Below are 22,315 nucleotides of genomic sequence, written 5' to 3'. Positions count from 1 at the left end.
TTTTGTAACCCCAGCACTAGAGAGGCAGACAGATGGACCCCCTTGGGCTCCCTGGATGGCTAGTTAAGCTACTTGGCAAGGTCCAGGGTAGTGAGAGATCCTGTCTCCACAGAAACAATCATAAGGAGGGTGGCCGCTGGACTGGTGGGATCCCAGTAGGTAAAGGCCTTTGCTGCCTGGCCTGACAACCTGAGTTCAGTCTCTGGAGCCCTAGGGCATAAGGTGAGAACCGGCTCCTGTAAAATGTCCTCTGACACCATGCAGGCCTGACTAATAAATACATGTAAAAAAGGTGGATGGTGCTGAAGGAGCAACACCTGAACTGTTAAGTAAATAAGTTAATAGATAGACACGATAATAAATAAGATGTAATAAGGCTGTACCGAAAAGCACTATAATTAACGACAGAAAAAAAAAATAAAAAGAGAATGACCACCTGCTCATGGGAGGAAAAGTCAGTGTCCAGTGGCCCATTGTCCTCAAGATGACTTAGAGGTTAGCAATTCCAAGATAATCCCAGGAAGTTTTATTTAAAAAAAAAATTAAAGATTTATTTTTATTTTACATGTGCTTGCCTGTATGTGTGTGGGCATTATGTATGTATGCATGTGTGTATGCATGCGGTATGTATGTATCTATACATGTATGTATGTATGCATGCATGCATGTATTGGGTGCTGGGAAATGAACTCTGGCTTCTGGAAGAAGATGTACTCTTAATACTGAGGCATCTCTCCAGCTGCTAACAAAAATATTTAAACACATTTAATGCCTACTTGTTTTTTTTTTTTTTTTAATTAAAAATTAGATGTGGAGGAGACAGTTCTAATGTCAAATGGTGTTTTGCTGGGGCAAGGTGAAAGGATGTTTTGCTAAAGCAGACATGAGAAAGAATGTTTTGCTGTAGCAGACACATGGAAGGACACCTGAGTATAAATATAAGTATAAAAAAAGGAGTATAAATATGACCCACAGACAGTGGGGCTCAAGCATTGGTCTGCTTTGCTCCACCTCAGTATTTTTTTTGCTAATGACATGCATGGATTGGTTTGCCTTACATTGTGTTGCTGAGCTCCACTTGGCTGATGTCTGGGAGAAACACACCAAAGAACTTCTCATGAGGTTCACTTGGCTTCTCGCTGCTTCTGAGAGTCTGGTGGCTTCTTCAGGACTGAACTACAGCTGCTGGTTCGTGCACGCATAGTGTCCCCGAGTCCTAACAACTTTTCTCTTCCACTACCTCTGATGGCAAGAGGAGCGGTTGAACATTTATTAAAATAGGCTGCAAAAATGTATGCCCACACAGTTCAATATGTGAAGTGCTTGCTCTGCAAGGAAAAAATATGAGGTTTGGACCCTAATGCCCACATAAAGGATGGTCGCACGCAGGGGAGACCCTACCGGTATTATTTAGTTAAATGGATATGGTACTAAACTGCCCCTTAAGTTCTTGTCTTTCTACCCATAACTCAGTGCATCTCTCAACCCTCATCAGAGAAGCTTCCTGTTGCAGCAGACAGTGACAAAAACAGAAGCCAATCAGTCAACATGCAGGAAGTGAGAGACTGGAGTGCTCAGCTCTAAACAGGAAGTCACGCCATCTTCTCTAGACATAGGGGTTGTGGTGGATGAGTGGTCTTGATAATTTTACAGAGTGGTAAAATAGCATTTCCTGGACATGGCTGTGCAGTTGCACATACAAACTCAGTGGCTAGGACCAAGAGAAATCCTGGCATAGGTGGAGGAGGGGGGCTACAGAGTCCTGTACTTATCTGAGGTGTCATTGGCAACTGAAGGCAGCTGTGGGTGGGCACAGGGCTTGAGGATCACTTTCTTTAGGTATGACAGCCTTGAGGGGTTGCCTATGCTTCAGGATATGGTCCCACATCCATGCACACACAGGCTGGACTGAATAGTAAAGAGAAAGAGAGACAGAGACACAGAGAGAAAGGTGGTGAGGGAGAGCACATGAATTTAGAGAGAACAGTAGGGGGATGTATGTGGTGGCTTGAACAAGAGTGGCTCCCATAGACCAGTGGCGATGAAGAATCCCAGCACTGGGGAGGCAGAGGCAGGTGGTTAGAGGCCAGCCTGGTCTACAGAGTAAGTTCGAGGACAACCAGGGCTGCATAGAAAGACCCTGCCTCGATCATGCTCCTAGAACTTTTAACACCATGATCTCTTGTAGATCTCCAACTGCTCCTGTGCCTCAGATGGATCCTGCTCCTGGGAAGGCTCCTGCAAATGCAAACAATGCAGATGCATCTCCTGCAAGAAAAGCTGCATCTGCAAAGAGGCTTCGGACAAGTGCAGCTGCTGCACCTTTATCGGGGGTGGGGGGTAGGGGGGCATCCCCACAACCATGTAAACAGAATATGTAGGAACCTAGCCTTTTTTTGTACAAGCCAGATTCTTTCTCCACACCTTTTTTCTATAAAGCATATAACTGACGAGAGAGAGAGAGAAAGAGAGAGAGAGAGAGAGAATGCAAGCAAGCAAGAAAGAAATGAAGAACAAAGAGAGAAAGAAGAATGGCCCCCATAGGCTCAGATATTTGAATGTTTGATTGTTTGGTCATTAGGGAGTGGCACTACTACTAGGAGGTGTGGCTTTGTTGGAGGAAGTGTGTCACTGGGGTTGGGCTTTGGAGTTTCAGATGCTCAAGACAGGCCCTGTGCCACTCTCTTCCTGCTGCCTGCTGGTCCAGGTGTAGAACTCTCAGTTCCGTGTCTAGCACCATGTCTGCCTGCATGCCGCCATGTTTCCCACCATGATGATAATGGACTGAACTTCTGAAACTTGCCAATACTGGAATTTACAGCTAAGATTAGCTAACAAACTCCAGGAATCCAAGGCCTTTGGATTACAAACACCCAGGGCTGTGCCTGGCTTTCTAATTTAATTTTTAACTATGTGTTTGTGTCTGTGTGGGTGTGTGCACATGAGTGTGTGGAGGTGCCTGGGGAGACTGAGAGGCTCAGAACCCCTGGAGCTGGAGTCACAGGCAGCCATGAGGCACCTGACATGGGTGTTGGCGACCAAAATTAGTTCCTCTGGAAGAGTGGCACATACTCCTAACCACTGAGCCATCTCTGCAGCACCTCATTTTTAATTAAGGACATTATTTAATATTCATAGATGAATAGATTGTGTTTTGATCCCATCCACCCCAGTTCCTTCCTCTTCAGTCCCTTCTCTGTCCCCCTGTCTTAGGGTTTCTATTGCTTTAACAAAGCACCACAGCCATGCCAACTCTTAAAATGGGAAACATAACTGGGGCTGTGTGTGTGTGTGCTCAGGAATACCTGTACTGTGCACACCCCTGCCATACATACAAACAAAAAGCACAACTTGGCAACGAAATCAAACTTCTATGCATCTATAGAAACCCCTGAGAACTGAGCTTAGTACGATTTGAAGACCATATAGTATGATTTGTGATCCAGACCCAGGGAAGGGAACTGCACTGAAGTTGTTTCTCCAATCACTGGACAAATCTCCACTGAAGTGGGGACAAGAGCCAGGATCCTCTTCTTGTTGAAGACTAGACAGGCTAGGAAGAAATCTTTAAAATATACCTCTAAAGCTGAGTGTGGCAGTTTCATGCCCATAGTCCCAACACTGGGGAGGTAGAGGCCAGGGGACTTAGAGTTCGAGGTCATCCGAAGTGGAAATTTAAGGGTTCTGGAAAGTAGGTTGGCTGGTGTTTTGCTGGGGCAAAAGTGTGAAGGATCATTTAGCTGAAGTGGACTCAGGTGTGAAAGGCTAAGTTGAGCTGCATTTGTGGGGACGCCCTAGAGAGAAACGCAAAGGTGGCGTGCTGCAGTTTGTTGTGGTTCCCAGGACTCGGGTTGATTGGATGCACATGCTGAAGCAAGACCCTGGCTGAGCCAAGGCATGTGGACACGTGCTGTTTGGAGGTATAACTGGGACTCCACGGAGTGACGGAGACAGAGCGTGGCTTGCTGGGACAGCTCGCTGTGCAGCATGTGGGTCTCTTGTCTTCACTGATCTTCGCTACTCTGAGCGGGCACAGCTGAGAACTTCTCCAGGTGTCCCCCCCCCCCCCCCGTGTCCCTCCTGCTGACTCAAGCTGAGCTGAGGCCTGGCTGTCCCTGCTAGGTCGTGTCACCGCTGTTGCTAACCAGACTCTACTGAACTGGACGGCTGGTGTATCCGTGAAGTGTTTGCAAGTGGATCGAGCTGCTGCTTGCTGCCTGCTGACCTATGAAGTGAAACTGCTGATTTCCAGACAACACAGATGAGAGTTGCTCTGAAGAAACTTTCTAAACAGGTCTCCTTCCCCTGTCTCCTTTCTTTTCCGCTATCTCTGGTGGGCTACAAGGGAGGCTAAAGCTTTTAAGAATCACCGTTAAAAATAGGATTTGAAAAAATTAAAGTTATAGTCATCCTCAGTTATAGAACAAGACTGGGGCCAGCCTGAGCTACCTGAGACCCTGTCTCAAAAACAAACCAAAGCCACAAATGACAACTCCAAAACCCAGAACAGGCAAAAGTCAAGAAACAAAGATGACCCAAACCAAAATACCACAACCAGGCCTGCAAGAAACATTTAGACAGATGACCAGCTGTCCTGAACACACAGCCACAACACACATCCCTTCCTGCTGTCACCTGGTGGCTCCAAGTGCCTTTTCTTAGGTCCATAGCCCCTGCCTGTCTGACAGGTGAAGGGTTTATGAAGTTTGCTAGGACGTGGTAGCCCATGACAGAGGGCGTTCCAATTCTGGGCTGGGGTGGCTGCTGCTCAGGGAAGTGGGGTAGTCTGACACAGCGGAGGGTTGTAGACTTGTGATGATCCACGGAAAGTCACTGTGGACCAGAACAAAGCAGCCTTGATCAACCATGCCCATTTGTCACCCACATTATTACGGGTGGACTTGGCTGCTTGCTGAGCTCCCTCTTGTCCCAGCTGGTCTCTCCTAGGGGCTGGCTGCTGGGACACAGGGTGGAGGTGGGGTGGGATAGCTGCGTGCTGTGTTTAGATCAGTTTGCTCCTGCTGCTCTTGCAGGAGTCCTGCAGGAAGCCACCATGGTGGACAGGAGTCATTACTGAGAGCTGCCACTTCCCATGGTGACCTTAGCTGGACTCATCTGACCCCATGAACAGGGTGGTTCTTAGCACCTGCTAGTGAAGAGGGGACAGGGTGGTCATACTGAGGCTGGGAGTGTTACTTTTCTCTTTGCTGTGACAATATCTGACAAAGCAACTTAAGGAAGAAAAGGTTTCTCTTGATTCACTCTACAAGTCCATCATGGTAGGGAGGGTGCGGAGGCAGGGGCATGAGATGGCTGGTCACATTGCATCTGCAGTCAGGAAGCACAGAGGAGTATCTACACTGACGGATGTGTCTGTTTTTATAGGTGTGTGTGGGTATCTACTTTGACCCGCTGACATCCAGCTCATGGGCATAGATAGTACTAACTGAGGCCTGAATGCGGTCCAGTGCCCCTATCCATGGCCTAAATGCCCACCCAGCTCCCTGTGCTCAGTTATCAAGCAGTGCTTGTGGCTTGTCACGCTTGGGGTTTGACAGCACGATCACCAACAAAAAGCACAGACATGTGAAGAATGTGGCCACGTGGGGCTCAGACACTTGTCTAAAATAAGCCACAGAAGCCAGGCAGTGATGGCACAGGCCTTTAATCCTGGCGCTCGGAAGGCAGAGGCAGGTGGATCTGAGTTCAAGGCCAGCCTGGACATAGAGAAAGAAATACTCGTCAGGGCTGTCTGAGCTCTGTGGGGATGGCATAAGACAGTTCAGCTGACTTTGACCCATAAATGACTGCAAAGGTATTGGGTTGGCATTTCCAGTACATCTTACTGAGGTAAATGTCAAATGACTGATAAACTTCTGGGACCACACACTGCTACTGCTCAGCTCCTGTCCTAGAGCATCCCACCTCACCCTCAGCTACCTCACCTGCAGGGACAGCCAGCTCTGTGAGCAGTGGTCTGAGGCCTACCACAGAAGGCTTGGATGGAAGAGAGAAGACCACACAGCACCTGCCTCTCTGAGTCTGTGTCAAGGGGTAGGTCAGTACCTTCCAGCCTTGGATACAGTGAGGAAAGGGTGAGCACTCCCTCATGGAACGTAGAAAAAGGCTCGAGACAAAGCCCAAGACAACCATGCTTCCTCTTGCAAGCACCCTGGCTCAGCAGCCCCCTGCGGAATTGTCGGGCCACTTTCTGGCCATTAATCCCGAGTCCTTCAGGAGCAGTTGCATTAGCCCAACCTAAACCCCAGCTGGGCCCTGGAGGGCTGGAAGTGGGCCTGAGAAACAGCAATGTGGGAGCCAGCTGTAGGCAGGGCTCCTGGGTGTCCAGTGCCCCTTGGTTTAGGCACTGCAGCATACCATATGCACTCCTGTGACGCCGTAGGACAGATACATGGATGGCCACCACGTAAGAGGGTCCCACTAATGCATAAGGCTACTTCCTACTTGAGAGGCCAGGGGCAGGGATAGAGGTGCATCCCCTCGAGGATGGAGACTCTGCATTCCAGTTCCAATTTGGATGGGGCTGGGTCAATTCAGCAGAGGTCCTGCTGAATCCTGACAGTGGACAGAGCCAGTGTGGGTGTGGTGAGGTGGGTGCTGGGGGAGCCCTCTGAAGACAGATCAGGCACTGCCCACTCCTACCTCGCCAAACACAGACTGCCCTCCATGATGACCGTGCAGCTTTCTTAATGGAACACAACCGCTGAACTTGGTACATTTCAAGCACTTTAGCCTTCCAGGACAGCAGACTGCTGATGGAGACCATCTTCAGAGGGCGGGCGCCATGTTAATGAGAGGCCAAATTTCATATGCTTGCAAACTTTCCCCCCTGCGGCCTGCTGCTCTGCCCACCCCACCCCCCAACAGAAGATTGCATCAGAGGGAAGGAGAGATTTCCATAATTTATAGTACGGCATTTCACTGGGGACAAACGCTAATCTGTACTTACCGATACATTTAAGAAAATGCATCCTCCCGCAAGCCTGCGCCATTTATGACTCTTGGCACAAACCGCAATGCTCAGTCTTCAATTAAGGGACACCTTAGGGTTCATTATCACACAATTGCTCCCTGTGAACCATGCCAAATGCTGTTTTGGCACTGAGCTTGGAAGATGAATTAGAAGGAAGTCTTCCCTGTAATGCCCTCTCCAACTCGCATTACCGCCATCAGTGCTGCTGCCCTTGTGGCTGGCCCTCCCCCTCCCCAGTGGCTTTCACTATTCAATCTCTCAATGTCAGACTCGATTCTCTAGAGGTGTAGTTAAAGATGCCACATCTCCTTTTTGTCTTCCGGCTCTCAACAGACCTCAGTGTGGCCCAGATGGGGACACTCTCCACCCCATTTTGGGTTAAAGGATCCACAGATGTGTCTTACTTTCAAAGTGTGTGTGGTGGAGGCAAGACACACACACCCACACCATAAAGAGCGCTCTGAGCAAAGACTAATGGGTCTGTTGTACACACACACACACACACACACACACCCTCCCTCTCTCTCTCCTAGTGTCTCTCTTTCTATATATTCATACAAAGGGTTCTGAGCCAGGACTGGTGTTTATACTGGATAATTCCATAAAATGTTAAGTACAAGGTGAAGGCTGAGCCCTGCAGACGCCCTGGTAAGAAAACTAAATTTCAAACTAGTTGCTTTCAAAAGGAGACAGAAAACAACCAGCAAAGCTGCCTTACCCCTCCAGGTCCTGTGGTAGGTCTGCAGTAGGCCTGGAGTAGATAGGGGTATTCTTTGTTTCCTTGAACAAAAGGGAAACATCTGCTGCTGTCAGAGTCCCACCTGAGCCAGCAGGGAGTCTCTACCACCCACCACAGCCACAGGTGAGTGGGCCTGGAGAACGCAGCAGCCAGGAAGACAGCCTAGGAGCACACACAGGGCAGGGTTGAAATGCTTTTAGGGGAGAGCATGCCACCTAAGGGGGGGAGGGTTTGGGAAGGGTCTCAGCTCAGTGGGGTGCTGATCACTGGCTTCCCTGGGCATCACACCTCTTTCAGGCCCAAGTAGAACTGTTCTCACTCAGATGCTGCCCCAGGGAAGGCTGGACCTTAAGCCAAAGGGCCAACTGTAGAGCTGCCACAGAAAGTTCCCAGAGGCCCTGAATCGAAGAGTTAGGCTGATGCAGGGAGGGCAAGAGACAGGGCCAGCAAACAAAACAGACTAAGAACATTTTGCCCACAAGATATCTTGTGGAAATTTTATTATATAGAGTGTAAAATGAATTGTCAGTCAAATAAAAAGAACACCTTTAAAAAACAACAACATGCATAACATTTCCAATGCCTTTTTAATAGTTAGATATTTCAAGCATTGTAAGGAAACAAGAACCGCAAACTGTAACGAGCACATTTCAAACGGAATGTTTCTCAGGTCAATTCAAAATGCAAGAAAAAATAGCTTCAATTCCGTTTTTTCTTTAAAAATACATGTTATCTGTACAAGATACACTACAGTAAACATTGGAAATCATATTATCCCTTTTATTAAATCAAAATTATTTAACTCATACTGTGGTTAATACTAGATTTATTTATTTATCTAGTTAATTTGACAAATATTAAGAAAATATTTAAGGAAAAAAGCAAAAAACACCCTGGAATTAAAAAATAGTTACTACATTTTTTTATATGGTTTAATGTCCACAGTGTTTGTTAAAAGTTATATTGAATTTCTTTTTAATATTAAAAATAACAGTATTTATATTTCTGAGAATAGAGAAAGGCTTTTTGTTTTTTAAAACCAGCTTGGAGGTCTTAGACACACAACTGCCCTGGGTAATGGGGACAGGCAGCTTACACGAAGGTGGACTGCATCTCGGCATCACCATCAAAACGCTAGAAATGACACAACCCACAAATGACCCTCCGAAACACAAGGACCCGTCTCAGTTCAAAATTCACATCATTAATTACAATACATAATAGTTCAGTTTTTAAAAAAATGCAATAAAACCAGACAGCCAAAATACAAGAAATTAGAGGTGAAACACTTAATGAATTTACATTTACGAATATTTAAATACTGCTTAAAATTTTTTAAAAGAATTTGTTACATTACCACCTAAGACTTCCAAGCCATATTTTTCTGTTGTAACAGAAAACAAACAACCCCCCCAAAAAACAAACAAAAAACCCCAACAAAAATAACAACAACAACAACAACAACAAAAAACCACCTAAAACTGTAAATAAAAAGACACAAGACAAACCCATCAGTTGATGAAATGTCAGGCTCTGAGGAGAGTTTGGGCACCTGAGCTTGCAGGTTTTGCTCCAAAAGAGCTCCAGAGCTTACACATTTACAAAGAAATCATGACACAAAAATTACCAGCAATATTTAGTAACTAATTTTCCCAATTTTTAGAAAATTTCTGTTAATCTAAATATAGTGTTTCACAGAACAAAACAAAGGTCTTCATCGAAAGGTTTGCAAATCTAAAAATCTCTGTAACAAACAGGTTTCTCTCACACTGATTTCGGGGAAGAGCCGCGGCAGATGCCCATCTACTGCTCCTGTGGGGGGAGGGAGAGGGTCAGCCCAAGACCAGCACCTCACACAATCAGATGCTGGACTCTAAGCACCTCAGGTTTTAGGGTCAAGATGTGGGGATGCAAGGGAAGGGCTTCTCCTGGGTCACCAGGCCAAACACCAGCTTCCTACAGGACAAAAGGTATTCCATGGAAGCTTTGTCCCCAAGATCCAAGGAAAGATCCTTCTTGGCCGAGGACTAGATAGAGCCCTCCAAGTTTCTACACATTAAGGGCCAAGCTCAGGGCCCGGAAGGTACTGTGCAGGCCCCAGCCTGGCCACTCTCTGCAAGAACTACTACACTGGAGTGGTCCTTGTTCATTACAGACCCAGGGCACTTACTTATAGTTAGGGTTGCTAGGCCCAGAGCTAGAAAGAGAGCAGCATCTGATCAAGCTCAATGTTTGGGACAAGGTGGAGGGACAGAGGAGACCCCACAGGCCGCAGTGCTCACCCTGGGACTAGGCAAGCACAAGGCTGGGTGGCATCATGGTGCTGGGGACTGGCTACAGACCTGGCTGTGGGCCTGAGCCTGCCCTAAAGTCTGCCCATAGAAGGCGGCCTGCTGCCTGTAGTACTCAGCCCAGGCCATCGTGTAGTCTGGGGGGGAGCTGGCCTGTGGGGCAGCACTGGTGGTATGACCTGGAGGACAAACAACAGACAAGAGTTAAGGAAGGAGAGGATGTGGGAGATCCTTTTCCTCAGGCCTTAACAGCCTGTCAAAGCCCACTTAGAAACTACACTTCTATAGGACACTGCCCTGCCTGCCTGCCTGCCTGAAACTCTGGGTACCAAAAAAGTATCACAGCCACGGGGAGAGACAGTGCAATGTAGCATTCAGTTGGGGTTGGGGTAAGGTAGGGTTGGTGTCAGATAGGCCTCAAGCCCTAGTGATGAGACCACCCAACACCTGCCTATCAGTCACCAGAGCAGCTAGTGGCCCAGAGATGATTCTGCCCCCAAGGCCAAGCAGCTTTAACATGGGCCTTCCAATCTGCAAATGATGGTTCTAGGTGTAAGATGTTGCCAGGGAACCCTACACTAGACCCAGAAATGGCTTAAACTAGAATATGCCCAGGCCCTTTGCTAATGACAGTCACCTTGGGGGCATTTTTGTGTTGGCATGAAAATCAGTCTCAAGCCTGATTTGGTTCGCGGTATTGTAAGGAGAGATGCACTCCAAGGAAAAGACAGGTACCAGCAACCAGTTAAGTGGTAGCCCCATTCTCTATATTGTGACCTCTTGCCTACCCTGACATGGCCCCCAGAGACTGAGGACAACACCCACCAGGCACTGGCCACATCTGGCTTCCTCTGACAGGACATAGGGGGGAGACAAAGTGGGCATCTAGGCACAGAGCCAGAGGGTGGAAGGTGAACCAGGTGACCCTGGACAAGGCCCATAGCTGCACAGCACATGACGGCCGCACTCACTCTTTTTGTAATAGTCCTCCCAGGCCTTGCTGTAGTCGGGCTGGCTGCTCTGTGGCTGGCTCTGCTGGCCTGTGCAGGAAACAGACAGCAGTCAGGCCTTGCTCATCAACTCCCACCCTGGCTCACTTTGGCCCCAAAAAGGTTGGCTTTAACTAGGATCTTCAGGAGGCAGGGCTGGCAGCCAAAGCCTTCTCAAACTCTGGACCTAGTTCCTCATGGACAGAGTCCAAATGGTGCTGACACCTCATGAGGCTCCATAAAGCTCCACCACTGTCCCTCCGGACAAGAGGGTTAGAGGAGGGGATTCCCTGTGTAGCACATGGCATGGGGGCACAGGGCTGGGGTTTAACCCAGGGAGACCTTGTGCACAAGTGGTCATGGTGCACAGGCCAGTGGCAGAAGTAACAGGCCCACCTGAGATCTTGCCTGGCCTGGCCTTTCCGTGTGGGAACAGCACAGAGGCCTGGGTGCCTCCTTTCCCACTGCTGGCAGGAGAGACAGGAATGAGGAGACACCCAGTGTCAAGGAAAGGTACATCAGACTCGGGCAGAAATCAAGGCAGAGAGGTCGGGGACAAGCACCAGCTCACCAAAGCCCCTCACCACTCATCAGAGTCAACGTAAGGCAGCCAGAGTATGTGTAAGGCAGGCAGAATATGAAGAACATGCCAGTCCACAAGCTCAGTGCCTGTTGTTTTTACCATGTTAATTAACTAAAGACCAATGGAGGGGAAGGGGACAGGTGTTGAACTGCAGAGAGGATCAGCTTCTGTTTTCTTCTGTGATGTAAGGTGTGCACAGGACTGTGCTTGCACAGGTCTAACCCGTGCACAGGCAGTGCTCAGCCACAGTTAGAAGCAGCTAGTCTGTCTAGCTTCTTCCTGTTTACCACCCACACCAAAGAGCCAACTGGGCTCCAGGTTCTGCAGGACCCTGACTCTAAGTGCTCCTTTTGGGGAAGTAGGGAGGAGCTTTCCTCTCAGGGGTGCGTCTGGGAACAACAGGGCAGATGGGATCACAATCCTGTTATCCTCTTGCCTTGGGGATATATACAGCAGAATAGTATCTAAGATCCCAGCACTTCAAGAACACTACTTTCAGGACGCAAGGAGAATGGACACACTGGAGCCATCAGTTAGAGGGAGGAAAGGGAACAAAATGGCTGAGGCTACAGAGCTCATTAAACACTTCAGCTGCTGTCTGAGAAAGGCAGAGTAGAACGGGCTGTGCCAGAGTGGAGATGAAGAGGGCTGAAGACTGTACAAGCCACCCCAACCCCAGTTTCCTGGCTCTGTGAGTACCAGCCTGGCTACTCTGGTGTGCATTCTTACCCTCTAGTGAGTGAGTCACTTACTTGGGACTTGCTGTGTAGGCTGCTGCCAAGCCTGGTAAGTGCTGCCCCAGCCTTGGGTCAGAAAAGCTGGAGGGCCGCTGTGGATGACAGAGAATCCTTTGTGACAGCTCAGTGCACTGAGCCCTACCCCTGCTTTCCAAGCCTCTTCCTCTTTATTGTTGACTCCCTCACCCTCCTACCAGCAAAGGGACAGTTAATCACCTACCTCACAGGGGTGCTGTGGGGGTTCCCGTTAACTTTAGCAGCGATGTTGGGGAAGCCCCTGGGGGGAAAGGTGCTGTAGGGAAGGGAGGAGTACTGTTGGTCTGCAGGAAGGGCTGCCCGCTCAACCCACTCCCCTCTACCCAGGCACTGTGGAAGATCTGTGACTGGCACACACACCGCCCCCTGGACTTTACCCTGACTGGTCAACAATTTACAGTGCTGGACACAGAGGAAAACAGTGTGGCCCCCGCCCAGGACTTGGATTAGCACTTCAGAGGAGTTGGACCAAGGAGGTTAGATGGGTGATAAACCTTCCACCAGGAAGGAGGCAGAAGACTCACTTTTGATGTGGTGCAGCTGGTGGCTGGCTGAAGGGGCTCTGTCCGAAGGCTGCAGGGGCTCCGAGGCTGGTACCCTGTATGGGCACAGAGGAGTTCTCACCCATGTCACCGAGTCACTTTGCCCCCTGCCCAGGCCCACCCAGGGAAGCTACTATGGGAGGCAAGTCAAGTGAAGGAGACAGCTCTGCACTCACACTAGCTTCCTTCCCCAGCAGACAGTGTCTGCAGTGGTGGTTCTGCCCCTCAAATGACCAAGACCATCACACAGCCAGTCCTGGCACCACCGCGATTGCCCTTGCATGTCACCCTGGGGGAGGACCAACCTGCTTGACTCTCCCGTCAATTTAGGCTGGCCCAGGGCTCTTTCTGCCATTCTACGTCCCCATTGAGGTGAGCAGTGGCCCATCTGTCCTCCATCAACATTCCCTTTCTTTATCTGCTTTGAGGTGCCTGAAACTAAAGCCAGAGTCAATGAAAGCTGCCTGCAGGGCTGGTGGCCAGGGTGACCTGAGGGAGCCTGGGGCAGTGCTGGGGGAAGGCTGCTTTCCTGCAGCTCATCTATGTCTGCAGGGACATGGCCGGAGGGCCGACTGCTGAAGCCTTGGCAGCCATGTCAGAGGCTTTTCTCATTGCATCTGGGCCTGGCACTTCCTGAGCCTTGGACTTTCCTTTGGAGAAGAGGAGAGGCTGCCCCACATGATGCAAGGATGGAAAGGCACAGGAAGCACAAGGTTCTGGGGGAAAGCAGGTACCTTGGACATCCAAAAGCAAATCCAGCTAGTATAAGCCAGGTGGGGAAAGGCCCGTGTACGTACGCCAACTTTCTCATCTATGAGATGCCTGGCCACCTCGATCTGCTGAGGAGCGCCCCTGATGGTAAATATCCGCAGGTTAGGGTCGGTGTTAGGAGGGGGATTCCGCTGAAGCTCCACATGGGCACCTGATTGCTGGTTGATGCTTTTGATGTTCTCGCCCCCTGCAAGCAGGAGATGTAGTTGATTAGACCAGAGGTGACTGTGACTGAGGCCTATGTTTAGAGGAGGTTGAAAGGCACATGCTAACTCATGCCCACAAATAGCCACTATTCTGTTTACCGCATACAGGCCCTGACAAAATCCAGAGCTTCTTGTGGGTAACACTAGACACCTGCAGCCAAGATGACTGGAGTTAAGATCGAAGCCTCTGTGGCCACAGAGCTGGGCCCCATAGAAGGGTCTGGGCCCAACTGCTGCAGGCCACTGAACTCATTCCTGCCTGCCTTGAAGTCTACCCAGGAAAGGCTGATCCTCTTCAGTGTAAGAATGGAGAACTGATGGCCCTAGCATACACAATGGGGGCCTTCAGCTTGGGTAGGGACTGCCCTCCCTTCACAGGTCAAATGGGCAGCTACAGACCCAACAATGCCTGGAGCCCATTCTGGCCTTCAATATCACACCCTGTTCCCTCTCAGGTCCCTTTGCCTTGGTGGGGGGATGGGTTCAGACAGAAGCAGTACAGAGGGGGAGGAGGCGGGGCATATGGCCTAGATGGAGGAGTAATGGAAATTTAGTTGTTCTCTCTGAAAACCCGCAGTCTCAGTCTCTTAAGGAAACGTGTGTAACAAAAACTCCACCAGCCAGTGAACAATGACCCATTCTTCTGAAATTTCACAGAACTTACGGATCTATTGCATTGACTCTCTGGAAGTAGAGTACTCCCAGAATACAAGGAACTCACGTCTTTCAAAACTGCAGGTAATGTGTCGGAAGGTCTAGTATAAGGGAAGCAGGGAGTCCCACGAACCCCAAAGCAAAGACCATGTGTTAGTGTTGGGCTGTCCCTGCCCATTTCCAATTAAATGCAGCTTGAAATGACACGTGTAACACATTGCTGCATACCCCAAAGCTCTCCTTTATGCACTCCGCCCTTCTCTACTGCCTCAGCAGATGGACATTAATCTAAGCATACTACCAAGCAAGTGAGGCAGCAGAGGAGGAGAGCAGGGACAAGCTTTGACTTTATTTCATCTCAAAAGGGTCAAGAAACAAAATGGAGGTGAATCCTGGTGACCATTCCCGAGGGCAGGGCAGTTGGCTGATAGCTAAGTGTTTTCTGGAAACCCAGTATAGCTCCTGGGGCCTCTTCAGAGGCTGCAGCCTTCATCATCTCTGCCCCATGAAGAGTGAACTGTTTTGTTCCCAATCAAGATTTGAAGATGAATGAGGAACAAAGAAGCAAAGACGCGTCCACAGGCACTTGCGCGTGTCTGTCTCAGTAGTCCCTGCCAGCAGGCAGGAGTAAGTAGCCTAAGACTGAGGACTGGCAGCCCTAGACAGCAGAGCCCCAGCAGCTTCACCTTAACAGCTGGGAGCATGTTAATCAGATATGGAGGCACTGCAAACTGCATACAGCCAGAAGGAGTTAATTTAAGTTCATCTTCCTTCAAAATGAGGTCACTGGTTTGGCACATAGTGGCTGTCTTGACTCATTCAGCGGCCTGTTCCATTCTTCCACCTGATGGGGGGTGGGGGGGGTGGGGCAGAAGTGACCCACCAGCAGCGGCTGGATGTGAAATCGTAAAGCAATTAATCAAAGCTGCTAAAAGGCCTGGCTGACAAGAGCAGGGCTGGCCAGACTATCTGTCAATGTTGCTGTGTTTATCATGGAAATCCAGCAGGGGCCCGGGAGGCTGTCCAAGGGCAGGAGTTGGGAGAGCTCTGCCTGGTTGCCTGGGCGTGCTCTCTCTCTTTCAGCCACATGCTTTTCCCAAGAAAAGGAAACAGCTTATTTGGAAGAGCCTCTCCATGATCACCTCAGCTTGTGGTAGGTCCCAGACTGTTACTGAACATTTCGCTCTGTTATCTATCCTTGTCCTCTAGGACCTGCTTGGATGGATCTCTGGAGGATGAAAACACACACACACACACACACACACACACACACACACACACACACACACACACACACACGTGCTCAGATGGGGTGCTTTTGTCAAAGTTTTCTGAGATACAGGCAAATGAAATTACTAACAAGATGGTTTTCAAAAGACTTAGATGTGATCCTGGCCTATAGGTATCAGATGAATTTAATCTCTTGGCACTGTCCATGAGCTGGGTGGGAGCACCTACCATTTTAAGCAGCTACTAGAATCTATGACACGTATAAAAAGAAAAGCAAACTGCTATTAGCATTGCAAGTTATAAAGCAGCAATAAAATAACTTTATGGTTGGGGGTCATCAGAACGTGAGGAACTGTACATATTGAAGAACTGCAGTGGTAGAAAGTTGAGAACCACTGACCTACTTAGAGGCTGAAGCAAGAGGCTCACAAGGTAGAGGCAGTCTGGGTAACTGGTCTCAAACTAAAACCCAAGTCCTTCACTATCCCAACCATTCAATAATCAGAAAGACATGGATACAAGAGAGTAACATCTTAAAAGAAGACAGACACTCCCCCAAGTAGGGGTAATGACAAATCCTGGGGGCCGGTGCTGGGTACTCCAGCTCCCAAAGACACATAGGCAGGGCCTGAGATCTGCTGGTAGAAACAGCACAAGACACACTCCCTGTTCCCTGTAATAAGAAATGGGGAAAGGGGAGGACACGACTCCGGGGAAAAGACATCTTCCTATGCCGTCAAATGAACACTGAAGGAAAACACAAAAGCCAATGTCAAATAGAAGTCTTGCGGGCAGCAAAGTTCAGCTCAGCGCTCCCAGGGAGGCCAGCCAAGACAAGGTGGTCCCATGGCCTGCTCTGCCCGCTCCCTCCTGGCTGTCAGGAAGGAAGACATTGTGCAGGCAGGAATGAGGCTTTTCACCCAATGTTCCAAACTGCCCCTAAATGTCTAGGAGCAACTGACAAGCTAATCTGTTTCCCTCCACAGGCTGTATGCATTGCTCAAAGGCTCCCATGCTGTTCATAAAGACTCAGTGCCCAAATCTAGTAAGGGAAAAGATGTCTCATGTAGAAAGCACTCTGCAGTAGGCATGAACGTGAGTGCTGGTGACTTATCCAGGACCAAGTTCATCCCAGTCCACAGCAAGCAACAGAGACTCAAACCTTCCTCAGCCTCTCTCCAACAGTCTGGGTGGTGGGTCTAATATCCTGTCCACAACACAAACGTGCTTTGCCTTCATTATGACAAGCCAAGACAGGGACCCAGAGATGCCTTGAATATAGGCCTGAGGGATGACTTTTCCTCCCTTTAGCAGCTGCAGGAGACAGAAAGTCTGCCTCTTACCTTTGCCTATCACAAGGCCACATTTATCAGCTGGCACTGTGTATGTGATCTCCTGGACACCACCAGGAGTGCCTACACTCCAGTCGCCACGGCCTCGTCCTCTTCCTCTTGCCACTGCGAGACCTCCAAGGATCTCTCTTTCCTGGTAAGGAAAAAAATGTGAGAGTGAGGACTTTTGCTATCAGCACACTCATCCTTCCTGCTGAGAAGGTGAATTGACAGGATATACCCAACACTTTCTGACTTCCAGTGTTTCAGACCCGGAAGCATGAATTCAGAACACAACCAACAACACTTTGTTATAAAGAGACACTTTTCGAGCATCCACACAGCACCTACATACCTGCCTATAACAGGAAGCCAGAAACTGGCTGAAGCCTTGAACCTGCATTTTCATTACAGGGCCCTCACGATTAGGCTTTACTTGAAGCTGAGGCTAACTCTTGTTGGTCTGTTGGAGCAGACAAATACCAAGCAGAGCACCCACTACCAATAGTCAGGTATATTTGATATAGAACCAGTGGAATGGAGTCCGGGAAGCACAGCATCTGAAGGTGGCAGGACGGGAAGCATGTGACCTAACTCTCCCACAAGGCTACTCACAACGAAGGACAATTCGGTCACTGAACTGCAATCTACAACATTGTGCTCTCAGGTCAGCAGAAGGAATACAAGCTTTAAAAAACAAAGTTTTGGTCTGGTGAGATGGGCTCAGTGGGTTAAGACTGCTGTTCTGATTTTGATCCCTGAGACTCACTCACCCAGTGGAAAGAGATTCAAATCCTGCAAGTTGTCCTTCGACTTCCACACACAGGCCACTACATGCGAACACGCACATACAATGTTTAAGTATAAACACAATAAAAAATATGTATTTAAATAAAGCGATTTTGGGCTGGAGAGATGGCTCAGTGGTTAAGAGCACTGACTGCTCTTCCAGAGGTCCCGAGTTCAAATTTCAGCAACCACATGGTGGCTCACAACCATCCGTAACAGAATCTGATACCCTCTTCTGGTGTGTCTTAAGAGAGCAACTCACATATATGAAATAAAATAAATAAATCTTAAAAAAAAAAAAAAGCAGTTTTATTTTACCAAGAAGGCATAAAAAGGTCCTCAAGAGTAACTTCTTAGTAAGGGTGGGCAGAAGGACTGTGTTAAAAAGCCAGCCTGCCTTTAAGACCAAGAGGTAGAGGGACCTAGAAAGGCTAGACTAGGTATGTCTAGGAAACATGAGGGTCACTCTAATGGAGGAGTCCTTCTATTCCACTCAAAGGCAGCAGTGCTCTGCCAACCTGGAATCTAGGATAGCTCTGGCACAGTGAAGAAGTCCCTGTTGATTGTGGTCAACTGCACATTCACCTAGAAGCTAAGCCTCCACAAAGCTAACTAGATTGGGAAGTCTGACAGGTGAACAAGGTTCTCTGAGGGTTTCTGGCATGAGCAGTGAAGATGTTGGATATGAGGTTCTTCAGCTTCCAAACTTATATAAAAAACGTATTAACTATGTCCAACCGTAAAAAATCACCTGGACTCTGGTTAAAAACCAAGCCCCAATCTGTGTGCTCCTACCCAGGAGATCAGGGACTGAATAGATGGCACACATTTACAACTGAGATTGCTGGTGGGAGCCACACCAGACACACTGCCCGGTCAAAGCCCTTGGTCTGCTGCCACCAAGATAGGCAGAAACCCTGTTGGCACCTCAGAACTTGTCAGAGGTCATGGGCTGATGGAGAAACATGCAATACGATTTCCAATATGCTATCCAGTTCTTTGGCTCTAGTTCCTGGCATGTGCTCACACCTGGAGGATGTGCTAATCTGTCACTATTTATATGTCCTCCCTAGTTGATATGCTCTCAATCACTGGATCACTCTTCATTCCCACTTATGTGGGTCGGAAGCATGAGCTTTGTAGATGTCACAGTGTAAAAGTTGCACATGCCTGGCAGGATCCAATACCCTCTTACAGCCTCTATGGTACTACACACACATTGTGCACACATATGCAGGCAAACATACACATAAAGCAAATATAATTACCCAAACAAAAAAAAAGGTTAAATAAAAACATATTTAATAATGTATATTAAACTTGTAACTTAGTGTTGGGCTATAATCATAGCCTATGGGCCCTGGACCGGACACAGCTGTTTGTGTGACATGGCTCAGTGGTCAAGGGTGCTTGCCACCAAACCCAACAAATAAATTTGATCCTCAAGAGGCACATGATGGAGTCTCTAGAGAATTGATAGGCACACACATGTTACACCACCTATGCACCCCCCCCCCACTGCACACACATGAAATAAATGTGTAGTGAAAATTTAGATTCTGTGTAGTAAATGCAGGCATAACACACCAGCAAGGAAAAGCATACAGGCAGGAAAAGGCAGACAGAGAAGCCTCTGAGCTCTAATTAGGGGCCTAAGCAGTTAGGGCAGCACCGTTCTGCCGGGTAGCTTGCCTCTGGTGCACCGTCTGTTCCTAGAGCCAGAGTGCCAGACCCACCTGTGCCGTGAGAATGAGCTCATTGATGATGCGTGCTGCATGCTGACACCGATCTGGAGGGCCCATGACCTGCGCTGCTCTTTCTGGACTAATCCCATCGTCTGTGGAATCAGATGAGACAGGGTAAAGACAAGTCCAAGGTCAAAGTGCAAAGAGCATTTCACAGCCTAAACGCTCAATGTAATGGGACTGTGAATGAGTTTTTTTTTTTTTTACATGCTTCAGGATAACATCCAACCACTGTCATGTACAGATGACCCAGCACTGAAGCTCAAGGTAACACTGAGCTCAAGGCCAGCTATGCAACAGTCACCGTTGCCTTCCATGAAAGATGTTTGCCTTTCTTTGTGACAGTAAATTGTTTGATTTAAAAATAAAAAAAAAAAAAAAAACAAAAAAAAAAACAAAACAAAAAAAAACCCTAAATGGGGTATTTTGTAAAGAAATCTTTACTTAGCAAGCAAAATTACAAACTGAAAACACCATATTAAAATCTTCATTTCTTCGGGGAAGGAGGCCAGAAACCACAGGCCATAAAGAAGATAAAGCCAGTATACAACCAAGGAAAGATACAATAACCAGGGGAGGGGAGCAAACAAAGATTGCTAAAGAGAAAGAGAAGACGCACAGTTAACACAGCCCATCGTGTCTGGGTCTACACCAACCTGGTTTGAACTGGATCCTCACACCAGCGTCATTCTGGATCTTCTTAATCATTTCTCCATTTCTTCCTATGACAATCCCAACAACAAATCTAGGCACAGACACCTGGACAGAGAGACATAACCTGTCAGAATCTCACAAGTGGCCTTGTAAAGATCTGAAACATTTTAACTGTATGTGTGGCACAGAGTATAGGTGCCTAGAGAGATAGTGGATCCCTAGAGCTTGAATTACAGGTGGCTGGGAGCTGCTGAGATTTGAACCCAGTTCTTCAGGTCAGAGTAGCCAGTGCTCCTAACTGCTGAGGTCCTTGGCCTTTCATTTTAAAAGGAAAGACTTAAAAGTAAGTAACTTCATTTTTATTATAGTGTAATTCATAACTAAAATAAGGCCAGTTCCCTTTAGAGTAATTCTGTGACTGATAATTATATTGCTCATAACTATATGAACAAAGTACAAAGCTGGACTAAAAAGGTTATAAAAATAAGGGAATTCCTACAGAGAAAAGATTTAAAGTGATCATTTTTATCTCCTAAGTCCTGTGAAATGGGTACAAATGTCACACTGGCTATCCCCGTGGCCTTCCACAGTCTTTTATTCTCTACCTGTAAAACTGTGATAAAATGCACAAGCCACAGCATCTGCCACTGTCATGTTTCTGTGGAGCAACCAGCAGCACCAACTAGACTCACCACCTGTTGGTCACTGGACAATAATACCACTTGCTTCTACTGTGTCTCATTTGGAGCAGCCACAGTGAATCTGGCTCACTGCACTAGGTGTGATGTTTGTATACTGTGGCATAAATGAAACTTACAGGATAGATTTTTGATACCATTTCATCTCATAAATAAGACAAGATTCTAGACTTGATACAATCACAAAATATTATCACTAAGAAAACTTGGATTTTGGCCCCTCCTGGACATCAAGTAAACCTTTGTCCATGCTTGGTCCCTTCTGCATATCCCTGAGCAGTGTGTCTTAAAAGCAGTGTGGAGAGAAGCATGACCAGTGACTTTAGTGCCACTCTTCTGTTTCTGAGACAGGGTCATAGCACTATGTAGCCCTAAGTGGCTTGGGGCTTATTAAAACCACAGGCCCTGAACTCAACCTTGCTTGCCCCCTGACCTGTGAATCCAGCTTACCTCTATACTACCTCCTCCCGCTCGGGAGGGGAAATCGCTGCGCACACCCCGGAAGTCAGCCTGATCTTTCTCTCGGATGATCTCCAGGACCATTTCTCTTGCTTGCTGTACAAAGAAAAAGCAAAAAGTACCAATGGGGGAGATCCTGGGAAAACAGCAGCATGAAATACCAGGATCATGACCAATGGGACCCAAGACTGTGGAGATGCTCAACTGCTGGCAAGGATGAGAGCCCTTAGAGTCATGGTCTTCATCTGACTCCGACTCTAAGGTTCTAACTGATAAGAGCCCACTCACTTTACTCGAAGCTAGGTCACACAGTTTAAGTGTGGTAGAAAACCCTTCCAGCAGCCTCGAGAGTTTCTGGCAGAGGCTCTCTTGAAGTCAGAGAACAGGAAGGACAAACCGACACACCTCCTGCCCTCAGAACTCCTAGATCTTGGCTTTTTACACTTGAGTGGCAGAAGCAGAACCTAGAAACTTGTACAATCCTAGGCATGTGGTACATGAGCGAGCCACAGCCCAGGCCAGCTGAACTGCAGCAGTCACTGAATTCTGATGACAACGTCCTCAGACTGGAAAGCACGAGGTGGATCCACTGTCCCCTCCCACAGAGGAAGTGCATCCACTTACACTGCTTTGAATAAAATAACAGGCTTGGTACTTGTACACCCTGCCCAGGACCTTAGGTTTAATGGCTAGCACTGCAACCAAACAAAAGGAAGGAACTGACGAACTATTAAGGAACTTAAAAATGAACTATTTCCCTGCAAACTCACGAAGAGGGGTCAAATATGGGCATTTTCCTGAGAGACACTTTCTAAGAGACTCGGAACATTGGTGTTTGTAGAAAGCTTAAAAGTCACAGGTGCAACC

General features: G+C 48.0%; 1 protein-coding gene across 3 annotated transcripts in view; it reads right to left on the bottom strand.

The window, feature by feature from the left end:
• Positions 1-8,254: 8,254 nt before the first annotated feature.
• The window catches only part of FUBP3 (far upstream element binding protein 3), a 46,514-nt gene continuing 32,453 nt past the window's right edge, over positions 8,255-22,315 (bottom strand). The window contains exons 9-19 of one of the 3 annotated variants that reach the window (XM_080927050.1): positions 21,440-21,544; positions 20,294-20,396; positions 19,629-19,729; positions 17,116-17,257; positions 13,709-13,869; positions 12,894-12,967; positions 12,554-12,625; positions 12,349-12,425; positions 10,996-11,064; positions 10,076-10,203; positions 8,255-9,545 (exon numbers count right to left, since the gene is read on the bottom strand). In XM_080927050.1, coding sequence (XP_080783176.1) covers positions 9,537-9,545; positions 10,076-10,203; positions 10,996-11,064; positions 12,349-12,425; positions 12,554-12,625; positions 12,894-12,967; positions 13,709-13,869; positions 17,116-17,257; positions 19,629-19,729; positions 20,294-20,396; positions 21,440-21,544 — 1,041 coding nt within the window. In that variant the 3' untranslated portion in view covers positions 8,255-9,536. Of the gene's footprint in view, positions 10,204-10,995; positions 11,065-12,348; positions 12,426-12,553; positions 12,626-12,893; positions 12,968-13,708; positions 13,870-17,115; positions 17,258-19,628; positions 19,730-20,293; positions 20,397-21,439; positions 21,545-22,315 lie in introns of all 3 variants that reach the window. The other 2 variants (XM_080927049.1, XM_080927051.1) reach the window with 2 other exon arrangements.

Source organism: Micromys minutus (genome assembly GCF_963924665.1).
Source record: "Micromys minutus genome assembly, chromosome: 13".
Classification (NCBI taxonomy): domain Eukaryota; kingdom Metazoa; phylum Chordata; class Mammalia; order Rodentia; family Muridae; genus Micromys; species Micromys minutus.
Note: the sequence above shows the minus strand (reverse complement) of the source record. Positions and strands in the feature narration are given on the sequence as shown.